Raw genomic sequence first — 13527 nt, 5'->3', positions numbered from 1 at the left:
TGTCATCGGTGATGATTGAGTAGAGAGCGAGGTGTCTCCCATGTACTATTTTTTTCTAGACAGTTCATATGGAAAAGACTAGTCATAGAAACTTGGGAGGGGGCAAATTCACCTGAAAATTGAAAATTCATGTGTCGTTTTTAAGGGTATAAAGTCATTGCCTGGCTAGCAGCCCTTTCTGCGATTTTTTGTTTTACCCTCAGACACGACATGAAACCAAAATTTCCGCATAGCCATTTTTTTTTTCAGAATAGTTGAGAAGTCCGATATCTACATTCACAGACAGTATTATACTAGAAAAAAGGCGAGCATGTTTAATCTTAATTATCGTATTAGCTAGAAACTTTCGCAGATCGTTCCCTAGTCCAAGAAGACCAGACTTTTTGTTGGGAGTGTGGGTGTTACGAGATACAACACTGGACCAAAATAGTTTTTGTCTCTGATCGGTTTAAGACTTACAGTAGCAAGTACAAGGACCAAGGGAGCCCTAACATAGAAAAAAATTGTTTGGAGTCCAAGACTCCCAAAAAATGAAAAGGCTCAAAACTATTATCTTTAAGGCCCTTCCAAAGCAGACATCAACGTTTCCGATCAGCCTGAAAGCACTAGACATCGATCCCTGGGTCGATTCCAATAGGCCCACTCAACCGCTCTTCACACTAATGTTTAACTAGTGATTAACTGGTTAACTAGTGATTTGACTGTGATTAGTGATTAACTGGTGATAACAGTTTAACTAGTGATTTAACTAGTAAGCATTTTTGAGGTTACAAAACAGACAGTTGGCAGTTGAAAGTGTTTTAAATTCAGAACAAATCAAATAAAACTTTTTTTTGTCTAAGGCAAAAACGAATAGAAAAACTCATCCTATTCATCAGTAATTACAAAAAAAAAAAATTATTTTTTTATATTATTCTTTCGTCCTTGAACCAGCAATAAAAAAAGGTAAATTTTCACGTAAAAAGCAAGGGATTGAACAAAGGGGGGGGGTCATATAGAGGATAATTTCAGTTTGTTTATATTTTAAAATTGCTCTTTGTTTTCTTTTGAGAAACGTTTTTTTTATTAATTAGCCTAAAATATGTAAAAAGGAAACTACAAGGAGATGCTAAAGTTGATAGATTATTTTCCCCATGATAATGAAGAGGAGGTTCCTACTCACCTGACTTCTTATGTTTATTTTAAATAAAAGAAAAATTTTCAACTGAAAGTAAGGAGCAACAACAAAACTTAAAACGAACGGAAATTACCATGTGTAAGAGGGGATTGCCCTTTCTTCATCCATCACTATTCACGCGAGAGTCTTGAAGTTCTTTAAAAATACTTCTTATTCAAGTTCAACAGCCCTTGTGTTTCGGGAACCGTTCTTAAGGAATTGGGATAAAAAGTCAAACTTTAGAGCATAAAGCGAGGGTGTGGAAAGGGGCAGTCCCTCTAATGCGCAATGATTCCTCTTCGTTTTCAGTTTTAATGTTGCTCCTTACTTCGAGCTGAATTTTTTGTTTTATTTTTTTTTTTTCTGACCGATTTTCAAATCAAGACACCTTTTTTAGAGTTTCGGTTACTATTGCGCCGAGTGGCTTTACCACTTTACATTCTTATTACCTGAGCATTTTCATTGCATACACCTTGCATATTTTTGATAGCTCTATGTACTTGAGGTCCCGGTTCCTAATTATACTTGGTTCTCTACAGATGTTGATACCTCAATGATCATTTAAACATGGACAAAGTTTTCAATCCTTCATATTAGACCAGGAGCTAAAACTATTTTATTCAAGATTAAAATATATTGGTGTTACGTCTGTATTTAAGAAAGTAAACAAAGAAACATTTCTAGCAAGTATGATTTCTAAATCAGTTTCTTTTTCTGATATTTTTTTTCGGGCTGACTCTTGGGGTGTTTGCTTTGCAATATAAACATTATAGCGATCTTTATTTTAAGGTTTGCACTACCGGACGAGAAATAGTAAGTAAAAAGTAAGTATGACGACACTAGACCCTCAAGGTCCAAACCGAGGTTGCTGATCTCCGTATCGTGGCCCTTCAGCCAGGAAGTGCAATGGGGGAATGGGAGCCAGCCCTCCCGTGCTTTCGCACACCCTTCCTGATTACCTTCCCCAGATTTCTCAAGGTACCCTTTTAGAGCTGGGTCAACTCTGGCTGAGCTTACTGTCACGCCACTGACCACCGCCCCAAATTGAATAATTGGCTAAAACAGGGATCAAACCCATGCCCCTTGAACAAAGAATTCACAAATTTTACGACCTGTTCCATTACCATGTTTTACTGCAGCAATGTAAGTAATTTACCAACTTCTCAGACAAGCATTTAACTGCTCGGGGAGGGCTTTAAACTAATGTTGCATTTCTTTTGTTATAATAAATTTCCCTATCCCTCTCTTTTTCTTCTGTCAATGCTCTTATCCTATAATAGAGAGCGAGAATATTGTTGGTTAAGTCAGGTTCATTCTAAGTTCAGCTTCATTATTTTAGTAAACCTTTCCTAATCAGATCTTGACAATTTTTCATTAACATAATTAAAACCAAGTAAGGCCTTAGTCACTTCTATATACTTACCCAACAGCCAATGCAATATTTGGAGCCGCTGTTGGGACCGTTTGCGAATAGTAGAATGTTTTCCGTCTCATATCAGGAGTGTATACAACTTCAACAAGATCTCCACATGAAACGGCAGTCAAAGACTCGTCAACGGTGAACTCAAGTTTCCAAGTACATACCTCAGCAAATGAGTCAATGCACGGAAACCAAAGCCGGGAAGAATTCTGCCAACCAAAGGTGAACATCTGACTTGGCTTCTAGAAAAGTGAAATATACTTACCAGAAAAAGACAAGTGTCATATTTTAAGATACTATACCTCAAGATACTAATAAAGCACTACTGACCACAAAGAATCTTTCGTTACAGAGCATCCTTAAAAACTTGGATACCATTTAAATTTGAACAGTTGTAAAAACGGTGTTAATTACAGTACATGTCTTTTTTTTCAAAACTGCAATAGAATCTAAAGACATTTCTAGTTTTATCACCATTGTTGTCAGACTACCGTTTGTAGTAGCCAAGGCCCCGCTCTCGAAGTTACTTAAATGTGCCGGTATTCGGTATTCATTCCAATTCCCGTTTACTGGCTGCTCTTAATTCAGCATTTAATTTACGTGAAATAGCGTAGAGTTTGTCTTTTAAGCATTCCCAGTACATCGAGATCTGGTGAACACACAGAACGACCAATTTTGAAGTTCTTCCTAATGTCTGGCAGGACAGACTATAGCATAAAGTTGAAAAAAAAATAAGTGACATAAGAGGACACTTAAACCATTGTTAAAACCAAAGTCTACGAGTTCTACTTCCTTCCCCTCCGCTACGATGTTCTCCAATAGAATTTCTTGTGTTATTTAGGACAAAGTCCATTAAAACTGTATACATAAACTGAGATAAGACACAACATCGCTTAACTCTTGATTCCACACTAAAATACTACGTTCCAACACTTCCTAACTAAACCACAACAATATTATTATTGTACACAGAGCACTAATTACTTTAACAGACTTAACTGACATAACAAGTTTAAAGACCAATGTACTATTTACAGTCCTCAAATCAAAGGGTCCAAATCCCTGGCTTTAATCTCCTGAAGAGAGATTGTGTGTCCTGCTTCACCATTCCTATGTGCAACTTCAGCTATTATTCTCGCATTTAACACTTACTGATCTTTTAATACTCATGTTGAAAAAATTACTCGAAAGGCAAATTGTGAGAGATGCACTCTTATCTTAACGCTTCAAGCTGGTTTTTCAGTATCATAACTGAGAATGGCTTACTTCACGTACTTGATACAAAAATTACGCTTGTCCTGTATGGAGCCCACGAGTCGACAACATATGTTACTTGAGTGACTAACTCGGGTCAATACAGAAATGAGCAGTCAAGGCAATTTTTTACGACGCCTTACTGCAGATTAAATATAAATAAACAAGTTTTTTTCAACTGAAAGTAAGGAGTAGCATTAAAACTTAAAACTAAGAGAAATTATTACGCATATGAGGGGGGTTGCTCCTCCTCAACACCTCGCTCTTTACGCTAAAGTTTTTTAGTACTTTTAAAAAAAGCTTCTTATTATTCTGATTAAACGAACAGGGTTTCAGGAGTCGTTCTTAAGGAATTGGGACAGAATTAAAACTTTAGCGTAAAGAGCAAGGTACTGAGGAGGAACAACCCCCTTAATTTACGAAATAGTTTCTGTTCGTAGTAAGTTTTAATGCTGCTCCTTACTTTCAGTTTAAAGACCTGTTTTTTTTTTATTTCGGATCGTTCTACAAGTAATGCCAGGAAATCTGGCTAAACCTCCACGGATAAATCCCTCCTCCCCACGGATTTATTCTCTAGACAATTCAATCCTGTTGAAAATTTACCTCGGACAAATACCCTTAACACCTCCACGCGTAAAACTGAGTAGGCAATGAGCAAGTAGGACATAAGAAGAATTTCATGTATAGGAATTCTGGCAAATTCCCCTTGTGTAAAATTTCCCCTGAAAAATTCACCCCCAGGAAATTTCCCTCCCCACAGAAAATTATCCTCATGGAAAACTCCACCTGAAGACCCTCCCCCCGAAAAAGATATGCATACTTCCCAATAACAAATACTATACGTAAACAATGGACAAATGTTATAACTTAAAGAGCTTTCCCCACTGGCTGTGGGGGTCTTGATATCTCACAAATGCATAGTTATTCGACCTTTATACTGAACAAAATGGTTATCTCAAAATTTCGATCAGGTCATTTTGAGAGAAAAGAGGCATGGGAGGGGGCCTAGTTGCCCTCCAATTTTTTTGGTCACTTAAAAAAGGCACTAGAACTTCTAATTTCCATTCAAATGATATTCTAGGGCCACTGATTCGGTATGATCACCCCTGGGGGAAACAAAACAAATCAATAAACACACAACCGTGATCTTTCGCCAGCCAAAAAATACAAAATTCCACATTTTTTATATAGGAGCTTGAAACCTGTACAGTAGGGTTCTCGGACACGCTGAATCTGACGGTGTAATTTTCATTGAGATTCTATGACTTTTAGGGGGGTTTTCGCACTTTTTAGAGAATCATGCAAATTTTCTCAGGTTCGTAGGATTGGATGGGTAAATCCAAACTTAATTAAACTTACCTATTTGAAATCGGCATACAAATTCGATTCTTATATATCTACTGGTATCAAAACTCTGTTTTTTAGCTATCAGTACCTGAAGCAGGGTTCGGACAGGTCGGTTCGTTTCAAATTATAGGCTCTGTCCTATTTATATAGATTTCCCGAGCCCAATAATAGGCCAAATATAGGATTCGGAAGTCTTCGGGATCAGAACGGTGGTAGATGGCGTGGGATGCCTGGTCACGTAAATTCGTTATTTCCCGAGTTTCTGCATTTTTTATTTTTTTTTTTTTAAATCAGATTCACATACTGTGCCAAAAATTGACTGATACAGGTAAAATACCTGGAATCCCTCTTGCTGCTTCTTGGGCATCAATTTCGATATGAGGTCAGTTTTTCTCTTTGCAAGAGACTGCTCCATTCTCGCAGATTCCGCCATTTGCTCTCTTTCACTTGTTCTGGACTTCACAGTACCTTCGCAAAGAAACAGATAGGGCAATGTCTATGGAACTCTTGGACCTGGCAGCCTTCTTCATTCTATCGGTCACTTCTTGAAGTAGAGTATCTGCTACTGTTCTCTTTTCTCTTTGCTCTGATGCTCTAAGTTTTCTTTTCGCTTTCCAGGTCTTCAATTTCTTTCTTTTTGTCGTGGACCTCCTGCAGCTTCCACTTGTTGTCCTCTTCAAAAGCTCCTTTCTCCTTCTCGGATAGCTCTTTTTTCTTTTCATGCAAATATTGTTGATACCGAGACCGTGCAGAACGTGCAAGATTCAACAATTCTTTTGTAATAACAAACCGTTCTGGTTTTCCTCCATAAAGTCTCAACGTGTCATATACCATGAGTCTCGCATCCAGAACGTGTTCAGACATTAATGCCTGGTCTTCACCGAGAATTCTACCAGAACGCGAGAACCCACACTCAACATCTGCGCTGCCATGCGATAACGTCAGCATTGCTTTGATAAGCTTGGTAAGTTCCGGGTACTTGCCGTCCCCGCGCTCATTCACCAGTCCAAAGTAATGGCTCCAAAAATGATCGATCCGAGTAATGTCCTCATGGGGTCCATTTTCCGTTCGCAAAAGCAGCCACTCAGCCTGGGCGATGTCTGAGCTTGCTCCAATCGCAATCTCGCGTGCCACAGCCGCTATAACTGCAATGCTTCTTGAATCCTTCATGTTGATCGGACTCAAAAAGCGTAAAGCCTCCAGAAAACCATCCTTTTCCAGAGGACATTTGTTCAAATGGCGAATGCCCACAATAAAATGTTTTCGCACATTGACATAGAAAATGGCCTTGTCTTTCAGCGTTGCTTTCTCACGGAAAGCTCGTTCCACATTTTCTGAAACTATGGGCTTTTCTGCAAATTTTTCAGCAAGTTTCAACATTTCTGGTGAGAAATTTTCATTCTCGGTCACGAAATCTGGAGTAAAGACCCATCCGCAAAGCATCACAAAGCGTCACCAGAAGACTTTCTGGAACAGTTGGGTGAAACTTATGAACAGTTCTGCTGAGGCTAGAACAAAATCGAGTTGGGCCTTCATCGTCGACTTCTGATATAAGCCACAATCTTCACAAAATTTGGGAGTGGACAAAAGTTTCTTCAGTTTTTTCTCTCTCGGCATGAAGTTCAGGAAGTGCTCTAAGATTGCCGGCAACTGCTGCATGATTCTAGCAAGGGCACGTCCGATTGTCAGCCAGCGGCTTAGGGCATGCTATTTGAAAGCATTCTCTGGCACTCTTACTTTCTCTTGGCACTTTCAATTTCTTTTGGCATTCGCAACGTGAAGGCCAGCCGTCAAAAAATGAATGCACAAGATTAACAAAGTCGGAACTTTCTTCTCCGAACACCTGAAGACCTTTCAAGAGAGCGTTATGGATTATATGGATGTTTCAAGTACCAATATTCAACATTCCCTTTCCCGTCACTTTCTTTTTTTTTGCATTGAAACTGTTCCAAACGCTTTTAATAACGTTTGGTCCATCACTTCCAAGCATGATCAGTTTTTCAAGTGGCAGCTGATTCTGCTCAATGGCTGACATAATCTTCCTACACAGATCATCACTTGTCGCGTGGCCCGTAAAACTTGTGCATAAAAGTCTGCTCTGGATTTCGTCTCCATATGAGGACCAATAACGAACACGTATCTGTAACTCTTTCATGCCAGCGTTGTTGGTTGTCTCGTCATATTCTAGTACAAGATATGACTGAATGTCCTTCACAAGCATTTGCTTACAGTAAGGATGCAGTGCATCGGTGATCAGATACATGAGTTTCATTGCACATAGGGGCACTTCGTCAGAGATTTTACTGGGGAACATCGCATGGAAGGTTGCGACAATATGGTCTGAAGAGTTAGCAGACATGGAACTCTGTACCGTCTGAAGTGCCTATATTGACCCAGCTTTATAAGCGGTATCACGCTCACAAAACATGCTTGTACCAACCAAAGGTTTATCTTTGGTTGTTTCATCAACTCGAAATTGTCCATTCAGATGAAGCTATAGTGGATGTAGTTAAGCAGTAACTGCGGCTTTGTGTTCTGCAGATCGCACATGTTGGTTTACCCCTGAGTAACCCCAGCTGTGCAACCAAAATTTTTCAAGCAGAACTTGCAAAAGAACGAGTATTGGTAGTTCCCAACCTTACACCATTCGCCAATCTTTCTACCGCTGCAATCCGTCTTAGTAAGCCATGAACAATTAAACTTGGTAGGCCTCATACTTAATTACCAAGCATCACCTACAAAATAGCATCCCAAGATTAAAAGACCATAAAAAGAAAAAATATGGATATGTCCAAAACTGGGCTGTATTCGCATCAGCCTTTAAAATAGCGTTCAGGCAGGAAACGCATGAGTCGCAAGAGCTCCAGTCTCATTAAGCAGATACTGCTAGCCTATATACTGATCTTTGTTCATTTCGGACAGGCCCAACATGACAAAAACAAAACATAGGCTACTAAGTCAACACAACAGCATAGCCCAGGCAGAAGCAGCTTACTAAGCCCAGTACAAAAACATTTGTTAAGTTCAAACCGCTCAACAGTTGTAATTAATTATCGATCTACACCGAAAGACTGCTCAGTCTACAACAGAGTCAAAAGCAAAAAGAAAAGCACATCTTGGCTTACTTAAAGAGAAGTGAAAATTGCAAATCATGAGCAATGTTCTTAGTGGTCTTCAGTCAAAAATATAGAAATAATAGGATTTTAGCCAAAATATAGGCATTTTATAGGAGTGCATTAGAATATAGGAATTTATTGGAATTTATAGGCGAGTCCGAACGCTGCTGAAGTCTTGTTATTGTTCAATCTTTTCAATATCAACATTTACCCCTTTTTACTAGATAAATTTTTCTTCTCTTCTAAAGTATCAGGAGCTTTTGTCTTTGTTTTCCATATAAGTTCTTAAGCCTATGACTCGGTATAACACTCTCCGAATATACTGCCCCATTGATCCTTAATACTATCTTTATTACTCATTGGGGTCATTTCTAAACTTAACTCGAACTAGCATAAAACATTATCAAATCTTCAAATGACCAATCTTATATCCAACTGCTCTTTGAATATTCCTTTTTATTTACCTTCCAAAAGTCTATCAGCATGAAAACTACCTGATATATATCTTAGTGCCCTCTATTCATTCAACCAACCTTCAATTCACAGTAGCACAATCAATAAAGTTACTCGTACAGCCATCTAATGAGTACAAATTAATTTCTGGATTATTTTATGCTCAAATATCATATTTTTTACAACTAGGTTACTAAACATACACGATTATATCAGTCCATTACCATTAGTAGTTTACTTTCCAATACTAAGTCGGGCTAAGCTAAGACAACATCTATCCCTATCTGTAGGATAATAATACAATAAACTGTATTGTATGGTCTTCAAACCAGTCTCACTAGTAATTACTGTAATGTAAATACGTCCTCAAACCACACCCAGTAAAATACTAGAGCTTACAAGATAGAGTTAAACAATCTAGACGATGAAAAACGGCTAACCCTCTATTTATGATTTAAACAATGGACTCCAGTAATACTAAAGCACATGTCCAAAAAGAAAAGAAAAAAAAATCGTACGTAGACAACGTTGCAACTTTTGGAGAAAGAATGTTTCCGAAAACACAACTCATCCCCTACAAACATCTTAAGATGTTTCTGAGGGAGAGCGGAGGGGTTGTCGAAAACACGAGAAATATTTCCTCACTGGGCAGGGGGTCCACATTACCTCCCTCCCACCTTCAATGCGCTGATAAGGTAATAATTGTAATAACAAAAATGTAACTAATAAAAATTAGATAACTACGTAGCTTAATTTATAAATTTGAATTATGGTAAACGTTTTACCAGTCTTCAAGATAACAAGCAAACACAATTAATAAATTTCAAAAGGAGAGGACATTTTCGTCATATTTAAATACCCCCCAAGCAGTTGGTTTTGAATTAACCATACCAATTTACTAAATTAATTACCTCAGTAGGAGCGCCATCGACTTTCGGTGAAACAAAATGAATCCCTCCATTTGGCTGCTCTAAAGAAAATTCAATACCAACTCGAAAAGGTCGATCCTTAATAATGAGGTACGAGGCCTCCGGTGGTATTCGTATCTTTAATTCACCAGCATTGTTATCAGGGTCCACTAGCCTTAGGGCAGTCTGATGTGAGGCGCTAAAATCTTCCGCACTCCGTCTGTAAAATACAAATGTACGAAAAAGTTCTCGAATATGCAAGATCCTGGTCCTACCCCCCCCCCCCCCCACACGCATAAACATTGAAAATTGCTCACACGCAATTAGAAAACTTAGAAAGTCCCAATAGTCATGCTTTAAACAATTTTTTTATACCTGGCCTCACTAAGCACATATGCTTAACGGTTATTGATAGTTTTACATTAGAAATGCATTTAAAAAAATATTACTATCGGCCTACATATCTTAACACTGAAGCGGAACACAATAAAAAGACACACAGTAAATTACTTGAGTTTAATATCAACACTATTATTTCATTCTCTCTGAAAAAAGAAGTGCAACATCACAATGAGGATCGACACAACCCCCCAGGGCCCAGGGCAGGCGTTGTAAGTTATACCCTGGAGTATATTTGGTTCTTATAAAAGGGATGCTAGAATAAACTTCAGAGAGGGCTCATTTGATTGGAAATTGAAAGTTCTAGTTCACTTTTAAGAGTCAAAAGAGATGAGAGGGCTACTAGCCCCCGACGCCCTTTTTCCTCAAACTTATCTGATAAAAATATCGTGACAGCCATTTTGTTAAAAATTGTCCAAATATCAGATAATAAAAACTACAAGGTCAACACAACCCTCCAAGGCCCGAGGGAGGCGTTATAAGTTATGCCCTTAGGGTATATATGGTTCTTATAGAAGGGATGCTCGTATAAACAATAAAGAGGGCTCATTTGATTGGAAATCGAAAGTTCTAGTTTACTTTTAAAGAGTCGAAAGAGACCAAAGGGCAACTACCCTCCCCCTTCCCACGCCATTTTTCCCCAAACCCATCCGATAAAAATTTTGACAGTTATTTTGTTAAAAATAGTTCAAAAATCAGATAATGAAAACTCCAGAGTCGACACAAACCCCTAGAGCCCCGGGACAAGTATTTTAAGTTATTCCCTGAGGGCTCATAAGGTTTTATGTAAGAGGAGGTTGTATAAACTTTAGAAGTGGCTCATTTGATTCGAAATTCAAAGTTCGATTTACCTTTTTATGCGTTAAAAGGGATCGGGGGGTATTTAACCCCCCCCCCCCCACTACACACACCCTCTTTTCCACAAATGCATCCGGTCAAAATTTTTTATATGACAAAATTATTCCTTAAATGACTCAAATATCCACAAGTTGGCATTTTCTCATTATTTACAATAAATACAACCTCGCCTTTTTAAATTGTTTTTCATAAAGCTTTGATTAAATTTTTCAAGAATCCCATTTTTTGTGCAATGAATTATTGACAATCAAAAATCTTGAAAGTTAATTCAAATTTAATGAAAGATCATTTTTTAAAAGTAAGCATGTTGCTGCAATTTTCTTAAATAAGAAAATGTCAACTTATTTACAATTACAGATTTATAGGCATATTCCGTTTTGATTTTATCGCCAAATTTGTCTCAAGCATTTATAGTAACTCTCATCAAAAATTGTCAGAAAAAATTACTTCTATCTAAATATGAAACTGTCAGATAGGACAAAATAGAGCTTAATTAGTATCAAGGCATTATCAATATTCAATTTGAAATCTTAATAAATATTGAGATTTTGAATATTTAGGTATGAACCATAAAACATGACACTTATGAAATGAACTATGTTATTTATAGACCTCGTAAACACAAAGAAGAAAAAATACATTGCCTTAAAAGTTAGTGAATGATTTTAGGCGGAAAAGAATGTAAGCGCTGTACACCACGGCAGAACTACGACTGAATTGGAATAAACTAATTAGTCCCATAGATAATAGGTATTTTGTCATAAACTCCGTTAGTATAAAAGATAGTATGCAAAAGCAATATACAATCAAATAGTATACTAATTAAAGTGTACTAATTATATATATATAGTTGTTAAGTTCCATAAATTAAACCGTATAAATTAAACAATAAAAGTATTTTTTAAATAATTACATAAATTACGTTCTGCTTTACTCATGACACTTTAAGACTCTTTTGGGTTTTTAGAAACAATACATGGTCTCTTGTTTTATTTGAATTGTCGTATTTCTATCTCTCTTGATGTTTCCTTTATTGTGTGTTTTAAGTTGTCCTTCTCGTCTCTTCTTTGTTCTTTATGTTGCAGCTGAGGAGGGAGCTTGAAGGCCAGAGATTGACCCAGGGTGATCCTACCCACTTGGCTTGGGTTCTGTTTAATTTTCTTTACATTAATACGACTCCACCAGCCTCTTGAGGGGCAACCTCCCACCCTTATGCTTCAGTTGCATTTATCTATCAAGCAACACGAAAACAAAAATCCTCGAAATTCTAGCCTATGAAAATAAACACCAAAAAACAAATAAATAAATAAAAGTTGTTTTCAATAGATTCTGACCAGCCTGACGGTCGAATTTATGCATGAATATAGCGACCAGGTGCATTTCATTATGTTTATTTGCATGAAAAAGTGGGCAGCGTAATCTTTAGCTGATAATCTTAGAACTTGAGCTATAACTAAACCACCTACAACGAGTCTTGGAGTCATAATGTATATGAATAGCCCTAATTTGGCTATTACTAAAAGAATCTTATACTCTCAATTTCACCTATACATATATTGGGTCCTTAAGACACGAGTTACTGGGCTTTTGGCCAATGAATTTTTGGTTAATGTACAGTTATACTGAAAGAAACGTCACTGATGCAGAGTAAAATTGCAACGAAATTTCGTTAGTAAAAAAAACTAATTTTTAATAGTCTTCAGTCAGTTCAGTTTACTAATAAGAGAATAATAAGCCATATATTGTATGACACAGTTCGCTTTACTTTTTATACAAATTTCTTAGTCTGTTTCAGACAAATTGCCAATATTTTGTTTCTAATAGGTATAGAAAAAATAAAAAGGAGAAGAATACCAAGAAAAGAAGTTGAATTTCCCCTCTGCCAGACCCTTGTCCTTCGTCAAATCCTAAAACAGATTAAAATTACATACTTTTCGGTTACTGTCTTAAAACTTGAAAAATAAATGTTTTTCCAATAGACAACCCTCCCTCCCCAAATCAAAATCCTTTGTGGGGTCTTGGATAGGCAAATAAGTTTGATTTGTTGAAATAGAATTATTCTGCTCTATTTAGATTTGCAAAAAAATAGAGGTCTTTTGTTAATTCCAAGAAATACAATCCAAATGCACATTCCAACTAAATGTGCATTCAGCTTATCTGAACAAGTCACGAAAAAAAGCTGTTTTTATCAAATACCTGACGGAGACTTTGATTAAGAGCTACAAAATAACAGATAACTAAGTGGTTACTTTTTGAAATCAAGTTGGCATACTTCCAATGTAGGGTCAAAATACTGGAATTGGGCTTCAAAATTGTCGTTGATAACTACTTTGTAAACCCTGCATTGCTTGCAATTCAGACTGATTATCCTAAATTGAGCGTCGCTGGTAGGCACTAAATGAAGCTCTGTGTATCCCTGTAAAATAAAATGATTAAAGAGATCTTTTGGCACAAATAACACAAAATCACGCTGCTTAAAATTGCACTTCAGATTTGAAAGGAAAAAATACAGTATATAGGCCATATAAAAGAAAGTTTTCTGTCTCTCCTTCCACTCGCTACCCTTGCTGTGGTATTTGCCCACTTTTAATTCTGTTTTACTTAAAAACTGAAAGG

General features: G+C 37.1%; 2 protein-coding genes across 3 annotated transcripts in view; both read right to left on the bottom strand.

Moving 5' to 3' along the window:
- Positions 1 to 13527, bottom strand: part of LOC136038634 (lysine-specific histone demethylase 1A-like) — a gene marked incomplete at its 3' end in the record, with an annotated part of 406525 nt that overhangs the window by 159902 nt on the left and 233096 nt on the right.
- Positions 1 to 13527, bottom strand: part of LOC136038633 (transcription initiation factor TFIID subunit 2-like) — an 80807-nt gene that overhangs the window by 56929 nt on the left and 10351 nt on the right. Inside the window, exons 3-5 of one of the 2 annotated variants that reach the window (XM_065721876.1) lie at positions 13161 to 13327; positions 9658 to 9874; positions 2580 to 2818 (exon numbers count right to left, since the gene is read on the bottom strand). In XM_065721876.1, the coding sequence (XP_065577948.1) occupies positions 2580 to 2818; positions 9658 to 9874; positions 13161 to 13327 (623 nt within the window). The remainder of the gene's footprint in view (positions 1 to 2579; positions 2819 to 9657; positions 9875 to 13160; positions 13328 to 13527) is intronic. The other variant, XM_065721878.1, reaches the window with a different exon arrangement.

The sequence above is a fragment of the Artemia franciscana genome, chromosome 18, assembly GCF_032884065.1.
Source record: "Artemia franciscana chromosome 18, ASM3288406v1, whole genome shotgun sequence".
NCBI lineage: Eukaryota > Metazoa > Arthropoda > Branchiopoda > Anostraca > Artemiidae > Artemia > Artemia franciscana.
Note: the sequence above shows the minus strand (reverse complement) of the source record. Positions and strands in the feature narration are given on the sequence as shown.